We start from the raw sequence: 26228 nt of genomic DNA on the forward strand, positions 1-26228 counted from the left end.
ATCACATTTCTACACAGTCAGAGAAAGTAGTGTGGTGTGCATCGTGCTTACAGTTATAAAATCCTAGCTCGGCTTCACACTGCCCTCCATTTCCATCACCCTTCTCTGCGTCCATTACAGTTAGTGTTGTGGTTTCTGGTGATTTTGAGACTTGGTTTTTAAAGTTTACTGGTTGCCATGCTGTGGCTCCTGCATTACTCTGTGTAAGGTAAAGTAGCTAAAAACAAAAGGGGAGAAATTTGACTGACAAAATGCGAGTCAACTTGGGGTCTTCTTGACTCATGACGCAAATCATTGATTTTTAGGGGGTAGCCCTAATTGACATTGAACATTTTGCTGATGGGTTACAACGCAAAAATAGAATGCAGGGAACTTTTTGCTGCTGAGAAACAGGTTCATGAGCATAATTCTTCATACATAATTCTTCTTTTCAGGACTTTGAGGACATCATATGTTTAACTTTTTGACTTAAATCTTTCCTCCCTTGTCCTTGTCAGTTCACCATAACAAGACCCGGGGCAGAGTGCCCCTCCCACGGAACATATCCCCAAAGACAACACTTGGTAATGACTTTTCTGACCTAAAGCTGAGTTCAGAGGTCAGAAAAACTCTTGACCTTACATCTGACAATTCAACTTGACATCTCTGTCACTGTCCTGCACCTCTTAGCTCCTTGTTTAGTGTACATTAGTTTACACAGTTTTTTGGACATACAGTAATAACCTTTCTCCCAGGTCAACTAACGTACACTATATTTCTCAGCTCCAACCACAACTACTAGACAGGAATCTTTGTCGACACCTGGACCCACACTGCCTGTGGTCACCAAACAGCCAATCGGTAAACAGTGAATCATGATTCTTTTTGAAAAAGCTTCATGGCTCTCATTCCGGCTGTATGAAGTGATAGAGTTTGTAGACTGTAATTTAGAGGCTGCCAATGCTGTACAGCGTCCTTTGTAATTATCTGCATGAGCAAGAGTAGCATGCTCTGAGTGAGAACAGTCACTGGACCTTCCCTGTGGAAACCGATGGTATCAGCTGTTTGAGGGATAAGGTAGGTGGCCTTGGCTGCATGGCATTTTAGCAAAGCAACAAACCTTGCAGGGATTCTTAATGATGGTTTCAAGGTTGTGTCGTGTGACCCAGTTATTTTTACAGTGACTGATTTGCAAGATTTAATCGGCCAAATTTAGTCACTGTTCGTCACTTGGATTGAAAATCATTTAAAACAAGCCCACCGCCTTGTGTCCACCAAAGCGTCTTTTTCAAAGTGAAACACCTTTAAAAACCCAGTTGGAACTGCATGATGGCTTTCTGGAAATATTTGCACTATTTGAGCTGAGATGCTCTGGTTGTTACGATATGGAATATCTGTGAAAGTAACGGTTAATTTATGTTTGCAAGTACCTAATTTCACAAAAACATAAGTGTATGTAAAAATGGCAGTACATGGTAGAGTAGCCTACTTGCTTTGGGAGAGAGGACAGACCCATTGATCTATTTGGGTTCATGAGATTTTGTCGATGAGAAAACATCTTGGTGTGTACCATTGTTTGGTTCAAGACGTGAAGATGGATGGAGCCCAGTTCAAGACCCAATTTGGTCTTTGTACCAACCCCTCCCTGCTGTGAGTTGACGGCTGAGTAAAAAGCAACAGTAATGAGGGTAGCAGTTTACCCAGTGTTAAACATTTTTCAACTCTGTGACCAGAAATAACACCAAACGCTCAGTGCAGAACAGCGCCTCCCAGTGCCTCATCATGTTGCTGGCATACGTACCCGACTGCAATGACACACCGCTCCCATTTAAAGCAATTCAAAAAATACACTGCCCTTAGAAAAAAAAAACTCTTTGGTGGACACAGCCCCTTAAGTACTACTGAGAACCATTCGCAGTCCTTGAGAAAAAGGTGACCTTTGACCAGCACTGAGAACTTTGTCAGGTGCTACTCAGTTACAGTGCATTTAAGATCAGTCATGTCTCAAATATACAGACAGCATTTCTTAATTTTCATTCTCCTTTTGTAAATCCATCATTACCAACTTGTTGCAATCTTGCATCAGTCAGTGACACTATGAAAGATAATATGATGTATAATTTCACTACTACATTTTTTCTTTCAGTATTTACAGTATAATTATTCAGCACTATTTTTACTGATTAAAAACTTGAAGCTTTTGCTTTCAGTGCAGCGCAGGTGATGGTGTGAAGTCTGCATGACAGAACTGCATGAACCGGACATTACTCTCTCCAGCAGGAACTCGAGCAGACTTTTAATCTTATTACTCTCTTGTACTTTTTCTTTTTATTCTCTGTCCTTCTGTATCCCCTTCTCCAGCATTTATCTTTTGTTATATTGGCAAGTTACCTGCATTCTTAGTCAGTAAAGCTTGAGTTTAGTCATACAAATGCTATGCCTCATTTCAGGGCCTGGAAACATCTTAATATGACCAAATAGATCTGTTCAGTTTCAAAGGCTCTTTTCTGCAACGGTTGTATTATTTCCAACTGTCATTATCCCACATCCCATATTACACTAGTCAGTTGTAGCATTCAGACGATCCTCATCAACTCATTATGTGAGAAAATATCATGGGGCCAAATATATAACAGTTATTTAGATTAAGGTAGTGATTAAGCACTGGTTAAAGTGTAATAACAGGTTACAAGTTGTTTATCATGAGTTGAAGTCAAACTCTAAGCTTAGGAATCATGAAACCAATTTAATTCTTTGTTTGCGTTGGTGAGCATTTGAAGGCATCTTAATAGCGATGAAATCGAAGGTAACTGACGTAAAAATAAACTAAGCTAAGCCTTTATTGGTCCTCAGAGGGGAAATTTGTGTTGGAGGAATGTGCGAGGGTAAATGCAGAAGGTACAAAATTAATAAGTATGAGTGTATTTAAAATAAGAATAGAAACAAGGTGTACTTGTACACACCATAGTTTAGGTGTCAGTGACTCTTTGTCAGTGTTCTTTTTAATATCCAGGATGTGATTCCAGGAATTAATCATTTGGTCAATGTTGTGATCCCTGTTCTTGGTTGGTTGGTTTTAATTAGCCAATAACCACAAAAATAGAGGTATTTTAAACAACATGGTAATGAAGTTGAACAGAGGTATTAAATGTCTGGAATATTTGCTTTGTCTCCGCTGATTTTTTGTTTTGCTCTCTCTTTTGTATTTTCTAACTTCTTCTCTTTTTCTCTCTCATTCTCTTTCTCTTTCACTGAGGTGAATATCTGATCAGATTGAACAATCAATTTAGAATGGTCCATGAGAATCCCACAGCAAGCCATCAATCAGCAACTATTAAACCCTCATGTGTCAAAGCCTCTTAGAGGCACAGAAAATGGATTTGGATGGCCGTCACTCACAGGCATTCTAGGCCTGGTAGCTGGATCTGTCTGTAGTAACATGGCTGTTACATTGCAAATACCTCCATATGGTCTGTCTGCCTTTGAAATTAGAGCCCCTCTATCAGATTCATGCCAGGTAGAAGTTATTGCATAACCTGTACTTCAGTCCAAGATTAGCTTTGTGAGCTCTTAGGCCAGTAGCTGTTGACACTTCCTCTGATCTAAATTTCAGCTGTCCTCTAACTGCCTTTTGTCCTGCTTTTGTCATTTTCTAGACAATAAAATAACATTTTATTTTCTTTTATTTTGTAAAATAATCTTCCCTACAGAATATTGTATTGACATTGAATTTTACAGAGCAGTGGTGGCTTCATGGCCATATTTTCTCTCTCTCACACAACCCAGGAGGAGAAGACCACTCCAGATCTATCTTGCCTCCTTTCCTGGAGGTTCCATTAGGTCCCAAGCTCCACCCTCCACTACCCAATCCAGCCACCATGGCGTCTGTGCCAGTCCTTCAGACAAATGTAGAGAAACATGAAGGTCATCCGCTGAGTCAACCACAAAAAAAGTCACAACCTCAACCAAACTCCAGCAGCAAGGTTCAATCCCAGTCACATCCTAAACCAAACTCCCGGCTCCAGCCACAGTATCAACCACAACCAAATCCCCAAACCCAACAGCCTCAACTAAAGCCCAAGGTGAAGGTTCAGCCCCAGTCACAATCACAACCGCAACCCAAACCCCTATTCCAAACTCAACCACAACCCCAATCAACATCCCAGTCCATGCCCCAGATCCATCCACAACCTCGACCACTACCCCAACCAACATTCCAGCCTAAACTCCAGACCCAACCACAACCACAATCCACATTCCAGTCCATAATTCAGACCCAACCACAAGCCAAACCCCAACCAAAATTCCATCCTGAAATCCAGACCCAACCACAACCCCAGTCAACCTTACAGGCCCAACCCCAACCAAAATTCCAGCTGGAAATCCAGACCCAGACCCAGCCACAACCACAACCCCAAACAACCTTCCAACCCAAAGTCCAGACCCAACCACAACCCCGGCCCAAACCAAATATCCAGCCCAAAACCCAGACCCAACCACAAAGACAACCCCAACCAAAATTCCAGCCCGAATTACAGACCCAACCACAACTCCAACCAACTACCCAACCCAAACTCCAGGCCCAACCGCAACCCCAACCAACCTTTCATCTCAAACTCCAGGCCCAACCTCAACAACAACCAACATTCTTGCCCAAATTCCAGACCCAACCACAATCTCAATCAAAATTCAAGCCCAAGCTCAAGACCAATCCACAGCCAACACTCCAACCCATACTCCAGACCCAGCCCCAACACCAGCCAACATTCCAGCCTGTTCTCCAGACCCAATCACAACCTCATCACCAACCCCAATCAACTCTCCAGCCCATACCCCAACCCCAAACAACATCCCAACCCATCCAGACCCAACCTCATTCAGAATCTCGGCCAAAGCCAAAAGCCATTGCCCAATCACAGCCTCAAACCACAACCCAACTCCAGGCCGAACCACAACCTCAACCAACACTCCAGCCTAAACACCATGCCCAACCTCAAACAAAACCGCATCTAAAAACCCACACCCAGCATCAAGTTCAACCAACTCCCCAGCCCACAACTGTGGCACATCATCAAACACCTCAACAAACACCCCAGCACATACCTCAGACCCAACAAGCAGTACCAAAGATACACATCCCACCCCAACCTCAACCTCAATCTACAACTCTGCCACAAACCCAAACACAGCCTCAACTGAAATTCACCCCAGAGTCTCAACTAACAACCAAGCAACAGTCTAAGGCTCAGTCAACGCCAAAACCACATTTTTTCCAACCCAAGCTCAAGATACAACCTCAAACCGAGAGCCAACCCAATTCGAAAATAAAATCTCAACCGAAGAGCCAACCTAAGTCAAAAAAACATTCTCAGCCAAAATCCCAACTGCCACCTCAACCAAAAAATCAACCCAAGCCCCAACCACCACCTCAACCAATGAGTGAACCCAAGCCCCAACTACCACCTCAGACAAAGAATCAACCTAAGCCCCAACCTCCACCTCAACCACAGAATCAACCCAAGCCCCAATCACCACCTCAACCAATGAGTGAACCCAAGCCCCAACGACCACCTCAACCAAAGATTCGTCCCAAGCCCCACCTACCACCTCAGACAAAGAATCAACCTAAGCCCCAACCTCCATCTCAACCACAGAATCAACCCAAGCCCCAACCACCACCTCACCCAATGAGTCAACCTAAGCACCAACCACCACCTCAACCAAAGAATCAGCCTAAATCCCAACCACCACCTCAACCAAACAATCAGCCTAAGCCCCAACCACCACCTCAACCAAACAATCAGCCTAAGCCCCAACCAACACCTCAGCCAAAGAATCAACCTAAGTCCCAACAATCACCTCAGCCAAAAAAGCAGTCAAAGCCTCAGCAAAATAACCAGCCAAATCAAAAGCCCAAAAGAAAGGACCAACAGCCGCCTCACCCAAAGATTCAGCCATGGCCCCAGTCACAACCAACAAAGACCCACGCTCATGCTGTAACTCATTTTCAATCCACTCCCCTACCACAACCTTCACCTAAGACAGAAACTCCATCCCAACACGAAACTCTACCAAAGCCACACCCTGCATCTAGGCCCCAACCACAACCTCAACCTGGGCTTCAGTTTCAGTCTCAGACCAGGACCGACTCTGATCCCACCAAGGTCACCCCAAGGCAGGCTGTTCCTACGGGTAAAGACCCTAATTTTTGCCATCAGCAATCCACACAATCAAGTATTAAGACCTTATCTAAAATTATATATTAAAAGGGGGCATATCATTTGAAATTGAGTAGTATTTGTATTTATTTGTAAGAAGAACTTGTCCTTGTCAAAACCAGATAGATATTGTTATCAAAGTCTGATTGCTAATTGCCACAGATTTTCAGTAATCTTGATGAATTGCTAAATATCAGTGCTTTCAATTGATTTTATCTTTAGAAAGTCCTCAAAACTGTGATTAAATGTTACTAATTGGCAGTCTTCCAGTCAGAGTTAACATTGTCTGACTACATGTATGAGTTCTCCCTTCATAGATATCATGATCAGTACAAATACTAGCTTCACTGATGTAAAACTCACAGTCATGTCCCTGTAGGATATGCCCCCTTTAAAAGTCAAAATTATATTTATATACATATTACCTTAAATAAATAGTGAGTTTTTTTTCATACAGCTCCTAGTCCACCAGAAGAGGGCAAGCCTCTACCAAGACCTGCCCTGGCTACAGAGAAGGCTGGTAGTTACAATGAGGGTAAACACCATGACAAGTTTGTCCCATCACCATCTCTGCTTTCGTCAAGTCACGTGGAACCCAGTGCTTTCAGTTGTATTTCAAACCATTGGATGATATCACTGCTTCCCCATCTCCATGTCCATCCTACCACCCTATACCACCCCTCCCCATCATTGTCCCTGCCTCCATGTGTGCCTCCATTGTCAGCCCAGCACACTCACTTCACCCTTGCCCACTCACAGCCAGAGCCGTCTGTCTAGCTGCCTCTCTGTCATTTCATTCATTGTCCACTTTCCTCCATTCTTTTTCACTGATGTGCTCATGTAATCATTTATTCCATCTAGGTAAAGCTGTCAAGCTCAGAAGTGGATCATCCCTAACCTCATAAATTGCCTTTCTGCTCATCTAGGTACTGGCATCCTCAGACCATCCATTGCTGAAGTTCCTCATTTACCCAATAGCTCAGCAGTTCCTGAAGCAGGAAGAAACACAACGCTGTCTCGACCTCGGGTTCCTTCCCATTCCACTCGTAATAGTGTCCGACCGTTTTCTCCATCCAAGCCATTCACCATCTCTGTCAGCTCCAGCACACCTGGCGGTAATGGAGTACTCTCTACCCTTCCTCTCATTCTCTCCTCCCAAGTAGCTACCTCAGGTTATCCTCTCCTGTCAGCACTCTCTCATGCTCTCCTCTACAGCTGTGCATCTACAGAAGAAGAAAAACAAACTCATGGCTCTTCATTTAGCACCATATCTGTGTTTGAATGCGCACAAAAGACATTTGGATACTTGTGCCTTTCTCCCTCTCTTGCTGGATCTTCTGCTTCACCTCCTTGTACAGTCCATATGTTCTCCACGCTCTGCCACATGTGCTCGGTGTGTATTTCACAGCTCAACCACGAGCAGCAGTGGCGTCTCTGGGGTCAGGATCGTTAACATGATTTACAGCCCCTCTTGCTGGCCGGGTGGGAAGTCTGGCCACAGCACTGGCCAGGACACACCACATTTTACACCAACCATGCCAAGCCAAGCGCTGTGTAGACAGTACAGCTGCCCAAGCCAGACTCTCTTTTTCTGTTTCTCTCTGTGTCTCAAACACACCCGCACACTCCCCAAAGAGTTAGAGAAGAATAGAGAATGACAAATCATAGAATTTATGTTTTTAAGTCATTGCAATGTCATTTGTATATCCAGAACATCTTTAAAACACAAACAAGTCTCTGTCTTTATGGTCACTGACATTCCACAGTAAGAAAAGTAGAAAAATAGTGAGAAAGAAAGACAAAAAGCATTTTTTCTGCTCTGACTTTCTTCTTCTTTGTTATTAGTATGTTTACTACAATGAAGCAACATATTTTATAACAGACCTTTTTCTCCTTCCAACAGCCGATGGGGCGCATCATAAGGGCAATGCTCTTCCTAAACCTGTGGTGTGGCCCAAAGAGAAAACTGGTAAAGACAAACCAAGATAACTGCCTGTCAGTGTTCCACATTCACTAACCTCAGAGGCACTGTTATGTCCCATCCCACACAGCCCCAGCTGATCTGTGCTTTTGTCACAATCCTCTCATGCTTTGTGATTTTCGGCTTGTCTGTCAGTGCGACGCTTTGTGTCTGGTTGTGGTCTGTGTCGTCCAGTAGTCTCAGTCGCTTACTGTACACTTGACTGTGACTGAAGCAATACGTTATTTCGATACCTGTCCTCTCCACATTATTTAGTCTACCACACATATGGACCTCTAATCAGAACCTTGTGTGAATTAGTTTGGGAATCGTTTTATCCTGCTTGTTGTGAAAGGTGAGTGTGGTTTACCCTTTTTTGGGTCAATCACATTGTTTCCATTCTGCCAGGCAGGCTCAGTTAATTAGAGTAATTGAATCCATCTCAAGTAGTAATGCAAACCACGTCTGGACCACATGTATTAATGGTGACGCTCCACTCACTCCTTGTTGTTTGGAGTTGTGAAGAGAGGTTGTGCTTCAGTCCCATGTCACAGCTGGCGTGTGTTATTTCTGGAAACTTTGACGGTTTCAGAGGTCTTCAAGGAGTCACAAGGCTCCCTGAAGGTAACTCTACAGAAAAGAACAGTCATTTTGCCTGCCACCCTGCAAACACATTTAAACGCAAAGCTCCTAATGACTGTTTGTAACTTTCTAAAAAGATGCAACCTACACCTAGTTAACCTTCCTGCCCCCACGGAGTAAATGACATGCAACAAAACACATAATTATTTCCTCTTATAAACAGCACTCTGTATCAGAGTTTGCTTTTGGTGTGGATGGGCAGATCAATTCTGCGGGATCAATACATCGAGTCTCATAAGCAAAAAGGTTCCATAGTATCTGGTGTGGTGCAACTTTTCACCTGTTGGTAAAAATACAGCAATATAGCAATACAAGTAACCTCTTCAAACAATTAAAAACAGCACAGTCTGACATTTATAAGGAGGCTGAACATAAAAAAAGGATAATTATTTATTTTGTTATCGTTTTATAAAAGTATTTCACAGGATATATCAGATACGTCAAAGTAAGGAAGGAAGTTGGCAAATGTGACTCAACATAACGTGAAAGAAACTATAATATTACCTTGTCTGTGAACATAATTTCTGCCACAGACACATTTCAATCAGCTATGGTGGTTGTGAAGACAATAACTTCCTTGAACCCGCGCTACTTGACAATGTCATCAAACTGTCTTTTGTTATCATTTTAATGGGAGTGAGACCCCTAAGGGGCAGAATTTACATATTGTCCCTTAAAAAGAAGTCTATTATCACCCACCCCTTGCTTTTGGCGTGAATTAGACCATGTCCTCAACAGTTTTATAGCACTCAGTTTTACATTGGCATTTCAGCTTGACTTGGACTACAAGGGTGTGATGGACAGAGTTCATCCATGAAATCTGAGTGTGTGTTGCAAAAGCAGCAACACCAGTGATGTGACACACCGGTATGTGTTTCAGTGGGAATATTTTTTTGGACTGAAGGTAAATCTCTTTGTTTTGATTGCTTGTACTTTTCACATTCTCATTCTGAAGTGGAAGTAATCTGACAAAAACCAGCGCTCACACCACTGCTGCTGTTTTACATCACAGATCTGAATCTGAGGCCTTTGGCACATCAGAGACTCGGCCTTCTGTTTAAAGGTTTTACTGTGTGACAGGAAAAAAAAACAAAAAAAAACACCCGGACGCTTTACAACACTGACCAGATCACATTACATACATTTTAAAAATGCATATTCTTGACATCACGTCTTATCACATTACATCATGATAGCCATGTTCTCATTTTCTGTCCCGCTAGTAATGACATAACTCTTGACATCAGCTGTCCGTCCTTCGCTTCATGTCCCCTTGTCTTTTGTGTTTGTTTATCTTGAGACTGACATTTAAATTACTGCATCATCACACTGTCTGACTTTACATATGCACAGATGTTTGCCATTAGCCGTCAGATATACCACGTGTGAGTCAGAGGCCCTCTTAGGACGTATTCTCAGTGTTAATCAGTGAGACCTGTCTGCTGGCAGATGTTGTTTCTGTTCATTTCGATAGCCTCAACGTTTTTTCTCTTAGGAGATCACTGATTTACGCTGTCCACAGGAAAGTCAGGAGACAAATCCAAGAGAAATGTTAAGGAGCAGTTTTGGCCTCAACAGTTGGACAATTACAGAATCTTGTCTGCAGAATGACCATTAAAGGATATCGGAGATAAGGAAATGACAAATGGTGAAGGGAGTAGATGCTCTGGAAATGAACAATTACCCCTAAGCAAGTCAGATGTGAAATGTGTAAAGGAAATGTCATGTCTCAAGCCTCCCCCACCTCCTCTAAGATATCACAACAAAGATTTATGAAGATTATGCTTTTTTTAACAACACTGAGTCATGGCAGAACCCTCTTGTTACAAAAACTGAGGTGTTTTTATTACAAAGCCTCGGCCTTCCTCGTGATTACTTACCCAGTTCACAAAATCCAGCTAATTCCCTGTGTTCATTAAAGCAGTTTAGAGTGAAACTGATCTGGTCTTCGTCTCACAGCTCAGCTTGGTCTTTTATTTTATTGTTTTCTCTGTGCTGCAGGAATTTTGTGGAAAACTGAGCGGTCAACATCAGATCCAAAATAATTTTTCATAGAAGAGAGTGAAAATCATAGAAAAAAGTTATTGGACCTGCTATCTTACTTTCCTGTTTAGGATTCGCTAAGGATTTTTAAATTCCTCAGTCATTCCTCTGGGCATTTAGGGTGAATGTTTAAAGCACCAGTTTATAGTTTCATGGTTCTTAAACTCGTGACATGGTTTTCATTAGTCATAGACCATGGCAGTGCTCTGTGGCAGCACTTCACAAAGTGACTTTTCAGTATTTCACATGCAATCTGCTTGGCTTTTATGTGCTTCGTTGTTGCTCATATTATGCCTGTGTTTGTGTACTCATTTTACAGCACACAGTCTTTTGCTTAATGTCTCCATCTTTTTGAATCTATAAACTTTGACAGTCTTTCATCCTTATTGCACTATTAAAATAATCAACAGCACTTGTTTTCAGTTGTATATATCTTCAGTGGTGCCAACCACCTGTTCTGTTTCAGTGGGATTCTTAATCTTAAATGAACTCTTTTTTTCCCTAGAATTCCCTGCAGTTCTGCATCCCCCTGTCAACAAGAGTCCCAACCTGGTGGGGGAACCTAGTGGCCATGGTGAGGGCAACAGTGACGGCTGTACTGACCTCTGAACACTGCTGCACCTTATGTAAAGCTGTCATTATACACACAACACCAGGCCTCAGGAGGGTTCAGCCGCTTCTTCAGTCAGTGGTTCTCAAACTTTTCCTTTTGATCCTGATGATTTTTTGAAAATATTTTGATTATCTTTTTTTTTTTTTTTTCAACTATTTGGTATTTGCGAGGTGTTGTCAAGGTGATTTTAATGAAAATATATCAAGGAGCATAATCAAGAATATTCATCTGGAACAGTCTGACACCTTGGACCTTGGACAAAAAGCTTGTTGACTGTCTTGTTGAAAGCTTGATGAAAAGATTGACCCCACTCATGTCTGTATGGTAAATATGAAGTTACAGCCAGGCATCTGTTAAGTTAGCTTAGCACAAAGACTGGAACCAAGGAGAAGCAGCTAGCCTGGCTTTGTTTGCTTTTGTTTGTTGTGTCTGCGCCGGCGACAGTGATGGCCACAGACATTAGACATTATGTTTTCTGTCCATCCATCTTATTCTTGTGAATATGATATCTCAAGAATGCCTTAATGGAATTTCTTCAAATTTGATACAGACGTCTACTTGGACTGCAGGATGAACTGATTAGATTTTGGACACAGTGACCTCAAGTCCATCTCATTCCTGTGAATGTGATATATCAGTAACGCTTGGATGAAAATGCCAGAAAACAAACTTGAATTCAATAATTTCAAAGCCTTCACTGCATAAATTATATAAGTCTGGACTGACAGACAAACTTAAACTTCACTGGTTGGCGAAGACATACAACTCCAAGGCCATCATTCTAGTTTTTTATTTTTTATTTTTTTGCACTTAACCTTTATTTCCACATGGAATCATACAGAGGTGAATATATAAACATGATACATATGTCACATAACAAATATAAGCTTTGCATCAGCATATTTTATTTGAGTTCTGTTCATAGAGGTATCAGAGACATGGGCGCCCAGCTCGCGTCATTCTAGCCAATATATGACCTGTTCAGGAAACATGACCACAGTTACGTGATCAAACAACTCGTCTCCACTATGATTATGGAGAGCTTGTGCCCTTAGTCAGACTTGCTGGCTGAAGTATTACCTGTGTCCATTTAATGTTGAAAACATCAGCCCTTAGTTGGTGTTTGGCTGTTTTGCTTTCAATCAAGTACACACTTTTTAACCCCCTCCTCCACTGTTGTACTGTTTGTAGCTTTAGATTTTTCCATGACAACTTAATTATTGTTTTTTTGCAGTAAGCAGTAATACCCCAAATAAATATGTCTGGTTTTTAGAATATATATATATATATCTCCTCGGAAATCTTCCCCAGTATGAAGAGTGTTGGCTCTAGATGTTCGTCTGCGCCCAAGATTTGGTTGATATCCGCCTGAATATCTGCAAAGAACAAGGACATTATTCCTCAATAAGCACTTGTTTTTGTTGTTTTCCCTGTTAAAAATCGGTCATTGTGGTATTTGACATGTTGTTTTGCCTGAATGAAGCCTGCTAAATTCAATCTTCGTAGTCCTGCTAGCGTGAAAGCACCCTTGTTTATTTATTAGTTCCACATGAAGCCAGTTTATTCGGTGTTAGTTCCACTACACATTTTTACACAAGGTCATGTCTTGGCTGCAGTGCCTCTCCTCCATTAATATAGTTTGAGAACCACTGTCTTATCTTCTGCAAACATAAAAGTGCTTACCGCTCTAAAAAAGCATGCATTGACATACACAGTGTTTCCTAATGAGCAAAACAGCATTTTAATTTAACTTAACAGCTCATGTCAGTGGCCTTGTTGCTTTTTTCTGGATTTGTTTTTCCCTCTCGTCGTCTCCACATTATGTGCACAAACTCAGAGTGTGTGTGTGTGTGTGTGATTCTGAGCATCTGGGCATCCATGGTCTCAGCAGATGTATTCTGGCCGACCTTTTTCCCCTTTAAAGAGCACAAGAGATATTACTGAAACAAGCGATCTCTGATGTTTCAGCAGCCAGGAAAAGGCCACTGAGTTGTTCAGTGAGGATGGCCAGAGCAGATGGATCACAACTGTGTATGACTGTGAGTCAGATGATGAGGTTGAAGAACTGATCTGTCCTCCTCCTCTTCCTGCTCTCTGTCCTTAGATAAACTCATGGACCTGAAACAAGGAGACAAGGAGTCCATCTTGAAGCCATTCGCTTTGGTCACGGCCAAGCCCAAGCAAGAGCGCCGACAGCAGACAACCACCTCCGCCCCGGCTGTAAACAGTATGACTGACACGACTTTTCATGTATATTTAGGAAAGTTATGATTCATTATCATCACTGCTCTCGTACCCCACAGGCAAAATTGAGTACATCTATTAATGGGAGAAAAATAAATGATAAAATGCTTTTTGACTTTGGGTCAATGTATGCACACACTCAGTGATGGAATACCACCAAATACATTTAATCAATTATTGTACCTAAGTACAATTTTAAGGTGCTCGTACTGTAATTTCATTTTATGATACTTTTTTCCTCTATGTTAAGATAATTTGGAAGAAAATAATCACTTTTGTGCTTCAGCATATTCATGTTTTTTATTTTTAGTTACTAGTTGCTTTACAAATTAATTTGTGTCCAGCTGAAATGATTAGACATAAAAAAAAAAAAATCATTATTTTGATAATCATCAAAGTCATTTATAATGCAAGGAAATGTCATGGTTCCATCTTCTCAGATGTGAGGATTATTTGAATAATTGCATTTTTTTTTATAATTCTGAAGTTTAGTGTATTGGTTGGACAAAACAAACATTGTGAAATGATTTTTCAGAATTTTTAAAAACAAACGATCAATAACTAGAGAAATTCAGCAGATTAATCCATAACGACACCTACAAAAGATGAGTTCAAAATGAGCTCCACCTCAGCCGACAACAACAATAAAATCCTGCTTTTATATGAATGCAGAGTCATAATATAACAATCACTGCAGGCATTTCACTGCACTAAGTGCTTTTACTTTTAATCCTTTTAAGTACATTGTCCTGATTATACTTACAGATTTTGATTGAAGTAACATTTTGAAAGCAGTACTTTTATTTTAAAAAGTATTTTTACAGTGTGGTATGAGCACTTTTGCTTACGTGAGGGGTCTGAATAATTCCTCCACTGCTAATAACAATCTGGTGATATTGGTGATGCAGCTTGAAGGTGTGCATAGTAGTAGGAAAGAGAAAGAAAGGAGAACATTTTCGATATTTTAAGACAAAGAGTCAGATTGCAGGCCAGAACAAGTGCTGGGCTGACTGGTAGTTGGCCAGAGCCAGAGCTGTAAAAGCGGGGACAGAGCGAGCTGCCAGGGGCTGCTGGCACATCAAACCAAACCCAAAATCCTGTTTCCTTTTTCAGGCAGCCGTTTTGACCTAAGTGAAAACTCCTCCATATTCAGGCCCCTGCCTGCATCAGAGAATGACATCATGGGCAGGAAGCGATTTGTAGGTAAGACTTCATAAGGGCCATTTTACATCTCCTACATTGCAGATTTAAACGGATAGTTTGGATTCTTTTTTTAATGTGGGGTTGTGTATTGTACTTATCCATAGTTGGTGAAGGTAGATGGAGGTCAGCACACCGTCAGTTTGGAGGAGCAGCAGGAGCACTGGTGTACACAAGCAAGCTAAGCAATGTGCTGCTGTGCACAGGTTTAGCAGGAAAAAACTTATTTTAGCCACCTAGAAAAATCATCATTTCAGTTTTAAGACTACACTATAATATTTTCACCACTTTACCTTGCTGTTATATGACAGGAAACCACCATTATAGAAGAATGCTTAGGTAAAATAAGAAGTTGTTGGTCTACTGTTGCCTCGATCTGTTCGTTGTACGTGTTATTCTGTGACCTTTGTGAATGCAGACTGACCCTTTTAAACACCAAAGTCACTAACCAGTTGAACCAGTGGTAGACCAGCATCTCTGTGTGTTCTGCATGGTAAAATTACTGTTTTTGCCAGTGGAGCCTGGTTACTTTGGAGCGGGATATTTAGCTTATTTAACAGTGGTTCACTGTCAGAAAGGAAGGCAAACAGCAAGGTTAAGATGCAAAAATATTCTAAATATAACACTCATCATCTGTAATCGCTTATGCTTGATGGGTTGTGTGGGGCTGGAGTCTATCCCAGCTGACATTGGGCGAGAGGCGGGGGACAAGTCGCCAGTTCATCGCAGGGCTGACACAGAGAAACAGACAACCACTCACACTCACATTCGCACCTACGGACCTACGGACAATTTAGAGACACCAATTAACCTATTATACTACATGTCTTTGGACTGTGGGAGGAAGCTGGAGTACCCGGAAAGAACCCACATGGACATGAGGAGAACATGCAAACTCTGCACAGAAAGGCCCCAGCCACAAACTCCTCAGCACCCCAGCTGGCTAGGAGATTCGAACTCAGGACTTTCTTGCTGTGGGGCAGCAGTGCTAACCAATGCGCCACTGTGCCGCCCCTAATTATAACACACAATTAAAATAATATTGTATTTGTGTTAGGTGGGCTTTTGTTAGGGTGTTGTTGCTGACCCTGTCCACAGCAGTACATTGCTTAGCTCCCAACAACAATACTCCTGCTGCCTCTAGGAAAAACTGGTGGCATGCTGACCACCATCGACTGTAGGTAATACAGTGACTATGGGTGAGTATCTCACGCAGCCTCACCTCAAACAAGCTGAACTATCCCTTTAAATGGTTCGCCATTGAAATCATCAGCACCACTTGGTACAGCTGCATAAATGTGTGAAAAGGGTAACATGTATAAATAGATAACTGCTGCTTTTATTGTTCCTGTCTCCAGCTCCCCATGTGGTCTACAAGACAGATAAGAAGCCAGATGAGCCATGCTCCATCACCTCTTCTCTCGCTTACTTCCCTGATGAGGAGGGCAGTGATCAGAATGTGACTGGTCCTCCCCGCATACCCCCCTCCAACCTCACTGTGGTGACTGTGGAGGGCTGCCCGTCTTTCGTCATTCTTGACTGGCAGAAAAGTGACAATGAAACCAGAGGTACAGTAAATAAATACAAAGGAAAAGGCTGATATATTTACAGAATGAAAGAACTGGGGTTTAAAGCTTTATTCAGCAAGGCTCTCGGCTTCCCAGTCACCTTCTGTCACGGTGTTTGGGTTTGCACTGGCGGTTTTAGGACCTCTGTTATACTTGCTTGCAAGTAGGGCTGGACAATTACTTGAAATATTAAAATTGCAAAATGCGGAAGTGCAATATCCAAATTGCAGAAAATTAAATTATATGATAAAGAAAAAATGACTATATATATATATATACAATACAATATAAAATAAATGACAAAACATTTATAATATAGTACTGCAGTGCTGTGGTGATGCTCTGGCCTACAGATGTTGTTCTCGTGATGTAAGAGGATGTTTGTTTGGTACAGACCCCAAGAAATGTTACATCTTTAATCAGACTTTAATCATTTTTTTTCAATGAAAATTAAAATTGTGATGCAGAAATTATCATTAAAAACAATGTGAAAAAGACATGCACAAGCCTAATGGGTTGGGTGCTGGATCACACAAAAATCTGAATAGAGAGGGAAAAAACTCTGCATGCTAAAAAAATACCCTGTTCATAACATTTATTGGTAATAAATGTTTTGAACGGAAGCTTTTTTAAAAAAATTTTCCTTCATTCCCACTAATTGTGCATTGTTGTTTTGGAAAATGTGAAATCTGTGTCAATCAAAGCAAACTAATATTCTTGTTCCTTTGTCAGAATATGAAGTCGTCTCCACCGCTAAAGGACCAAATGGAGAGGAGGTGTCCGTACTGACGACCAACCAGACACACACAGCTGTAGAGAATCTCAAACCAGAGAGCAAGTACGTGACTCAGAGAATATTATGTTGGACAAATCATGTCACGGAAAGATGAGGCACGCTGGCTTAACATTTTTTCCCTTAGTCTTCCACTGGTCGGATAGTCTTACTGTGTATTGTCCAGTAAGTTTTATTTATATAGCTCAGTATCACAAATTTGTACAGCATATGATACCCTCTGTCATTAGACCCTTGATTCAGGTGAGAGAAAACTACCCTGAAGAGACTTAAGGAGGAGCAACAGAGGAGGGATCCAGATAGTGGACTCCAAAACCCATAAACTATAAACCTAGCAAGCTCTCTAATTACCTGCTACCTGCTGAGCGCTAAAGCACTAATGTCAAGCTTCACGTTAACACCTGTGTATATTTAGAAGCCCTGACGGGGGAATAGTATTGTTTTCACCTTGAGAGCCTGTGTGTGTGTGAGTGTGTGTGTGTGTGTGTGTGTGTGTGTGTGTGTGTGTGTATGTGTGTGTGTGTGTGTGTGTGTGTGTGTGTGTCATCATGGCACAATATGGTCCTGGAGACACAAACTGCAGCAAGATCTACCACAGAAGCTGTTTTGAGTATTTTGCCAGGGGTTAATTACATGTCTAACCATGGACAGATTTTTACAGTGTGATAGTGTCACAACATCATAACACAAGATGCAGTCACAAAACTTTACGTAGCGGCTGCATGTAGGCTTCTTGTTGATGGCAGTGTGAGAGCTGTTGCAGCTCTCTGGAGGAGTTTGGTTTGCAAGAGCTGGATCATCTCCAGTCAGTTGCATTGTGGAATCACTTATTAAGTTGCCAGCATTCATCAACCAGGCCAAATGGCGAGTGAAGAAATCTGAACGGGGGTGTTGACTTGAACATCCAGTGATTTGACAGTTTGTTGTGGTAAGAGCAAAGGAAAAAAGAAAAAAAAAAAAAAAACACCGGGTTACGTAGAGGTTCCCTATGGGGTTTTTGAATTCTTGTAATGCCATGAAGCAGTTTTTCTGTGAGTGGGTCTCCATTTCGTTTGTGTCATGCATAAAATATTTTACATGCAGTCAGATTCAGTTTCTGCATCCTAGTATTAGGAGCAGTGGGCAGCACCCGGGGACCAACTCCAGTTCTGAGCCAGCACCAGGATCTGTGAGGTGATGGTGCGAGCCACTGAGCCCATATACATCGAGTGAAGCCATACATGTTTATTCATATACATACATATGGTGCAGTGAAGTTTCAAACTGAAACTGAAAAATTAGTTTTTGAAAATGTCTCATGAGGAAGGAAATGTTTTCATCGTGTTTGTTAGACCTCAAGGATACACACAAAGCATTTAGGTGTGCAACACTCAAAGCAAACATTACTTTTGTTTGTTTACAAGACAACTCCTGGGCACCTTCAACAAATACTGCATGCTTGAACTCTGAGCTGAATGTATTAGTACGGTTCACTGTAGATCTCATCAAGAGAGGCGTATTAAATAGCACTGGAAAGCTGTTAGTGTGCTTTGCTTAAAGGTATCTTCAGTTTCACTTGAACTCTGCAGCTCATGCAGTGAATTGTGTTACAAAATGGCCAAAGCGCCACAAAAAAGCTGAGGAAATCTGGGTGGAGAGGGTCACAGAGTTTTTAATTAGATCTCAGCAGCATCTGGAGTCTCAGAACTTACCAGAACCCTCCCCTGGGCTGGGTCTGCTGGCTCAACTATTGCCAGGACATCTGAACGCAGCACGTGGAATAACCATCAGCTCTGTGTGTGAGAGTGTGTGAGTGTGAGGCATGAAAAGGCATGAAAATATTACTGTATGCGTCTCAGTTCTGGAGTTATGAGGAATTTAGATTGAAAAAGAAGTTTGGATCGTGCCTTTTATGCTCTTTTCTTCTCTTTTATTTCAGTTATGAATTCAAAGTAACACCAAAGAACGAGCTGGGAACAGGACCGTCCAGTGATCCTGTGTCTTTCAGCACAGAATCAGGCAAGTTTCATAAACCATCTAATCCACTAAAGTCACACTAGAGGAAACTCTTGATATATTTGCTCTGATAGAAGAGACTAAAAAGCTACATGTTATTGCCACTTTACATGCTGCTAATTATCACACAGTAATTAGCGTTGCTTTGAATCTCAGAATGTGGGCAGTAGTCAGTCTAATGATTTCAACATGGGTCTGGGGTCTGACTGATTAAAACTCGAAGGTCTTGTCAGCTCACCAGATGTCCTCTGAGACTCATTTTTACCATCGACCTGGTGATCGGAGTGCTCTGAACAAAGCAAGATCTGCACCAATCACAAAGCAGCCGAAGTGCAGCCCTGAGCTGATCCAGTGTTTTCAAACTCACAATGACAACACGCACTGAGAGGGGAATGCTTTGCTTAATTGGCTTCCTGCCCTCGTGCAATCAAAGCGCAGCCTGTCGGGGCTGAACATTGTAAATATTACGCCAAATGGGCTCTGATGCAAGTCTGGGTTTGTCTAGCATGATAGTTCAAGATGTCTTGTGACTGTGAGCTGATTCTTAGTTGTTTTGATGACGTTATTCATTGCAACTTTCTCTCATGTTTGTAGCGGATCCAAGAGTGAGCGAAAATGTTTCAGGTGAATATCATCTTTCTCTCTTCTTATCAGTGTATTCCAGCAAAATTAAGATTTTTGATGTTTAATCTAGTTTTGGATCCTGTTTGTTTTTACAGAAATCCAACACTTTCTCATCCCAGGTTGTCAAATACCAATACTGCTTTGTCACTCATACAGATGCACAAGGTACCAAGGTGGCTACAGGGCCTAAAAAAGTCTTAAAAGTGTTAAATTCATATTTACAAACAACCAAAGTTTACCAGAGTGCTGCACAAAGACATAGAAAAAGTTAAATACCACGCTAACAGCAGAATAGCAGGAGAGATAACATAAAAATACCAAACCATGCACAAATAAGTAAGTAAAGGAACAGACAGAAAATATAAATCACAGAAGATCAAAAAATGTGAAATATAAAACCTAAGGACATTACAATAACGTGAGAAAACATGTAGGTCTTAAGTTTAGCCTTACATTTACTAATAACAGGCCTTAAATATTTATGTATTGAATGCTGTACTGGCCAGCTAAAATGGTCTAAAATTCACCCCAAGCTTAAGAGTTGGATTCAAAGGCCTCTGTTATCCTGTTATGTTGCCTTATAATTTTGAACTGACAATTTATGTATTTATTCAGGGTGAAGAGTATGCCTATATTTTCACATTCGATGTTTAGTTTTATTGCAAAATTGGCCTTAAATTTAATTAAATAATGGAATTTAAAAAAAACCTACAGTTAACTTGCTGATATATGAAACTTTTGTGTCAGAGAGTCTTTTTTTAACACATTTTTAATGTTGTTAATGGTCAGTTTGGTTCAATTTTGGCAACAAAATTATTTGGTTAGGTTTGGGATAAAATAAATATGTTATGTTATGTAAGTCACGTGACACGTACATAACATTATGTGACTTAAATCTTTAAATAACATTGACTTTTTGGTTTCACGTGTTTCGGGACACAAACCACGGTCTCCTGGGTGACAGTTTGACGTAACCGTTAACTCCATCTCCTCCATTCGCAGAATTTCTCTCTCTTATACGTCACCTGATGCAGATTAGGTTTAAGTTACTTCAAAGCCTGGTGCACCTCACACAGACACTACAGAGGACCTTGGCATCTGTATGAAATGCAGAGGGGACGGGATTTGATGAGCTGGGAATGAGAACGGGCTGTTAACAAACAGGATATTAATCCATTTGCTTCTGATGAATTCCTCACAGGCAAAGATGCCATCTGGACTCAGTTCCCGTTTAAAACTGATGCCTACTCTGAATGCAGTGGAAAGCAGTACGTCAAGAGAACTTGGTACCGAAAGTTTGTGGGCATCCAGCTCTGCAACTCACTGAGATACAAGATCTACCTGAGTGACTCTCTCAATGGTAACTACAGGTTGAAACATCAGTGAACTGTGCGGATGCTTAGCACTGTTGCTAACAGTGCATTTGTTTGTATTATTATTTTTAATATTAGTAGGTAAAATTGGCCTTAAGCCAGACACAAACATGTAATTCTTCATTTATTTTAAAGGGATTTTTTTGCTCCAAAATAGTTGGACTTGTTCAGGCTAACTCTGTGTCCTTTATTGAATTTAGGATTTGAAGATTAGAACTTTATTAATATCCAGGTGACAAATTGGTTTGGTTAAACATGCACAATGACAAATAATAAAAGGACACATCACAGCAGACAACATGAGAAAAGCATACTGCCACTACAGTAGTAACCCATATTCCATGATGACATTAGCTCTGGAGCTCATCTAGCCACCAAGTGCAACAGCACCTGAGAATGAGACCAGTAAAACAGCCAATACATATGAAGTGCCACTTGATAAATATGTCAAGAATACAAACTATATCTCAGAAAACAAGCATCAGTCCAGAGTTTCATAGCTGTAGGCACAAATGACCTTCAAAAAAAATAAAATAAATAAAATAATAATAATAATTCTGTTCAGCATGTTGGCAGCCTTAACCAGTATCTCAACACACCGTTTGCACTCCTAAAAACACCAAACAAGGGATGAAACAGGAGTTAGTCTAATGATAGAACCAACCTTTTTATAATCCTGTTCCTGTAATTGGCAGTAAAGCTGTTAAGCCAACTCACAGCAGCGTAAAACAAAACACTGGCCATAAAACTGTGATAGAGAACATTTAAAATCTTCCTCTAAGGATTTGAGTTTCCTGAGAAACAGTCTTTTCAGCGCGACTATTCCAAGGTCCGTTCCACATCAGTATGAACTCTCAGATGTAAGATTTATAATGTGGTCTAATTTATTTTCCTCCTCTGTCCTCTCTGTCTGTAGGGAAGTTCTACAACGTTGGGGATCAGACGGGACACGGTGAGGACCACTGTCAATTTGTGGACTCCTTTCTGGATGGACGCACTGGCAGCCAGATGTTTGCTGACCAGCTACCAAGCAGGCCAGGTATTTTGGTTAGCTATAACCTTTAACCAATTATTTTTAAGCTTTAAAGGGATAGTTAAGATTTTTTGAACTGGGGTTGTATGAGGTTCTTAGAGATATTCAGTATATTACCTACAGTGGACGGCGGTCGGGACGCCCCCAGTTTGGAGAAGCAGCAGGAGTACTGGTTTTATTTTCAATTCAACTTCATTTAGTTTCTTGCTTTGCTAGTTTCAGTTTAGTTTTTAATGTTTAAAAATGTTTAGTTTTTGTTTAGTTTTTATTAGTTAATTATTTTACTATTCTTTATCATTTTAACATTTTATTTATTTACATATTTATTTTTTCTCATAAGAGAAAGATTTAAAAAGATTTAAGAAGTTCAGAATAGATATTACAATAAAAACAACACTTTGTGAAGGCGGTTGACTCACAGTCATGCTTGAAGTGTTGACAAATGTTATTATAATTTGACCTGTATATTTTCCTGTATAGTTAGCTTCTGCTTTTTAAGCGCTTTCTAAAGTTTATTTATTTTTTGTTCATACCTTAAATATTTTTCACACCTAGTTTTAGTCTTTAGTTTAGTTTGGTTACTATAGTAACCTTGCTGTGGACAGCAAAATATATTTTAGTCATCTAAAAAAAATAATAAGCCAAATATCGCTCTCTCCAAACCCACCAGACCCCATTGGGAAAAACTGTATTTTTACCTCACTGAACGCAAGAGTTGCTGGTCTCTACTGCTCCTTTGATCTGTTTGTTTGTGTTCTTGTGTAACTTTGATATGTTAAAGGGTTAATTCGGATTCACCACAGTCACACAGTAACACAAACAGGCTAGCCGATCGAGGCAGTGGTGTATCAGCAATTCCTGTGTTCTGCGAGGTAAAATTTCTGTTTTTGCTAAGGGAGCCTGGTTGCTGTGGAGAGAGCAATATTTGGCTTATGTTGAGGTGGTTTACCATTGGAAAAGGATGTCCGACAGCGAAAAACATTCAAAATATGGGGCACACTTAAACTGATTTTGATTTGATTGAAACAAACTTTTAAAACATTGAAATCACACAATAACACGAACAAACTAACCGATCCAGGCAGTGGTAGACACAACTAGCTATGGATAAATACCGAAACCTGAAAAAAGTCTGAACTATCCTTTTAAGTTCTATAGACTCATACCCCTCCTCTGTGTCTGTGTCCCAGGGTTTTTTAGAGCGATGAGACAGGAACCTGTCAAATTTGGAGAGATCGGAGGGAAGTCACATATCACTTACGTGGGCTGGTACGAGTGTGGCACACCCATCCCTGGAAAGTGGTAAGACCCCATGAAGCTGTCCAAGAGGGAAGACTTCCTTGGTGGTGACGGAGACAAAGATGTCTGAAGGGAGGTGGGCCTTTCTTTCATGTTACCATGGACACTGTAGGCGGCTCTGTCTGTTTGAACTCGGCCTACTCTCCCAGGTTTGAACCTGTACAGGACTATTAGGTGTCACCAACCTCTGTTGAGTGCAGCATTTGTAATTTTGGTCCTAATTTCTGTATTTATCAAAAATGACACAACAGACGGAAGAATGCAGGAGTTTGAATGAACCAAAGTGTTGAATATACAGTAATCACAGAGAAATGTTGGGAAGCTGGCTCCCAAAGTGTAATAACTTGTATGATATTATTTATCAAGGGGATCGTTACTGAATTATCTGTGTGTGCTCGTGCTGTTGAGTTGAGAAAGTAAAAAATGTGCCCAATACTTGCATGTCAGTGAGCATACACAGTGGTTGTTTGTGTACAGAAAGATGCCAATCATACTTTCATTGTACACTGAGCAGCAACTATTAGTCGATTAATCAATTAGTCGATCAAAAGAAAATAATTTACCAACTCTTTTGATAATTGAATAATTGTTTGAGTCATTTTTTAAGCAAAAATGTCAAACATTTGTGGGTTCCAGCTTCTTAGACATAACGATTTGCTGTTTTTATTTGTCATTTCTTATGGTAAATGTAGAGTCTTTGTGTGCTGGGAAATTGTGATGAGCATTTTACACAATTGTTTGACATTTTACAGCCAAATGATTAATCGATTAATCATGAATATGATTGGCAGATTAATTGATAATGAAGATAACCATCAGTTGCAGCCCTAATTGTATATTTGGACTGTGTAAAATAAAAGTACACACAGACATGCAGAATTGACCTTCTGCTGGACCCAAGGGATTATTAGCAGTTGCAGTTTGCACAGTATTAAACTTCTGTCCATATATGTATATGGTGTGAAATACAGTTTGTATACCAAGGCATCTTATAGTTTGATATATTTTAGGTAAAAAACTAAAATAAAAAAAGCTTTAGCTATATTCTATATCTATCTATCTATAGTAAGAAAGCCAAAGCTTGAGCTTGTTTCTAAGGGCTCAGTTGGAAACAAAAGATTTGTTTGTAATACTTGTGCCGTCTGCACTTATATTTTATAAAAGAATAAAATATATATAAAAATGTATAAAGAAATAGACTGAGCTTCAATGTGGAAATGGCATAAACAAATGACATAATTTATGTTTTTGTATTCAAATTTGCCACAATGTGTACATAAAGCTATAAATGATTGGAGAGAAGTTGCCATTTTTTTTCCACATCTGTCAAGTTGATTTTGATGCATCATGTATGTTTTAAGCAATAAATCTTGTTTTTATATTTACTGATATTCATCTCTATTTTATTTCAGTGCCTTTTTTTGTTAAAAGTTCTCATAGATGAAATGATTGATGCACTCTCTCATGTCAGTCTCTCTTGGAAAATATGAAGCAGACTAATTTATCTCAGCACGAATACTGGGAACAGCTAGCCTGGCTCTAGCAACACAGTCTCTCTCCCAGCATCCCAAGGGTCACTAACACATATTGAGTTTGTTAAGTTGCTCAATAGCGCATGTTGACGAATTTTGTTTCCTTTGGGCAGAACCAGGCTACCTCTTTTCTTTCCCCATTTCCAGTCTTTATGCTAAGCTAAGTTAGCATAGCATAATTAGCATGGTTGCTGTGGGTAGCCTCATATGTGGCATACAGAATGAGAGCTATTGATCTCCCTCTGCAAAAAGCTGATACTAGGATGCATATTTCTCAAAAATGGTGCTTTTGCTTTAAAGGGAAATTAATCACTTTTAGTCAGTTAAATTCCTCAGTGCTACTTTACTGACAAGGAAAGATGAGTTCTCCTGCTCACAGCTCTGTGTCGGCAGTGCCTACATATACCAGGATGCATTGTGCCTGAGCTTCTGACGCCCATGTCCATGTTGCTGCGTACCACCACCCTAGCTTATAGATTTTACTTCCTTAGCCAAAACATGACATTAGGTAACAAAAATACTCATCTAGCACGGCCCCTGTCTACCCAGAGGCCACAAATCCAAGCTGAAACAGTCTGGAACATGTTCAGTCTGAAAACAGTGTGCACCAATGTGCAACATTTTCCAGTTTGAATGACATGTTTCCTCGAAAAGTTGTGCGACAGGCTTTAATGTTTCCTCTCATTTGGTGGGCATGTCAGAGGTGTTACCCAATCAGCAATGATTTGTATATAAACCCACCATAGTACAAGTGTGCACAGCAGTGTTTAATGCACCACCGTTTTCATTCAAATTAATGTTTTGATACATTTTCTTGGGGCTGAATGCAGCCCTGTGGTTCTTCTTTAAACCAACTACATCACTGGTGCAAGAAAACAACAAGGCTGCTCTCTGACAAGCTGTAGCAAAACATTTATTTCAGCTGAATTGGTGGTGTGTTGAACACAGCCACTCTGATTTGACTGGCAGTTAATACAAACTCCCGGGTCTCTGCCATTTAAAGCACATAAAATAAGAAAACCAAAACTGTCAAGCTATCAGGAGCCAGTATCATCTGGCGATCCAGATGAGCAGTTATGCTATGTATTTGCTAATCAACAACTGACATTGTT

The 26228-nt window shown here is 40.6% G+C and overlaps 1 protein-coding gene across 1 annotated transcript in view; it reads left to right on the top strand.

Annotated features, from left to right (window-relative positions):
- abi3bpa (ABI family, member 3 (NESH) binding protein a) overlaps positions 1–24975 on the top strand; it is a 43721-nt gene extending 18746 nt beyond the window's left edge. Inside the window, exons 8-23 of the mRNA XM_084724683.1 lie at positions 498–563; positions 763–840; positions 3766–6171; positions 6655–6732; positions 7124–7312; positions 8101–8166; positions 11360–11416; positions 13560–13682; positions 14813–14902; positions 16258–16467; positions 17200–17305; positions 19179–19258; positions 19850–19879; positions 21081–21239; positions 22169–22291; positions 23476–24975. Coding sequence (XP_084580809.1) covers positions 498–563; positions 763–840; positions 3766–6171; positions 6655–6732; positions 7124–7312; positions 8101–8166; positions 11360–11416; positions 13560–13682; positions 14813–14902; positions 16258–16467; positions 17200–17305; positions 19179–19258; positions 19850–19879; positions 21081–21239; positions 22169–22291; positions 23476–23591 — 3977 coding nt within the window. The 3' untranslated portion in view covers positions 23592–24975. The remainder of the gene's footprint in view (positions 1–497; positions 564–762; positions 841–3765; positions 6172–6654; positions 6733–7123; positions 7313–8100; positions 8167–11359; positions 11417–13559; positions 13683–14812; positions 14903–16257; positions 16468–17199; positions 17306–19178; positions 19259–19849; positions 19880–21080; positions 21240–22168; positions 22292–23475) is intronic.
- Positions 24976–26228: the final 1253 nt, after the last annotated feature.

This window comes from Lutjanus erythropterus, chromosome 8 (genome assembly GCF_056507025.1).
Source record: "Lutjanus erythropterus isolate fLutEry1 chromosome 8, fLutEry1.hap2, whole genome shotgun sequence".
In the NCBI taxonomy this organism is placed as follows: domain Eukaryota; kingdom Metazoa; phylum Chordata; class Actinopteri; order Lutjaniformes; family Lutjanidae; genus Lutjanus; species Lutjanus erythropterus.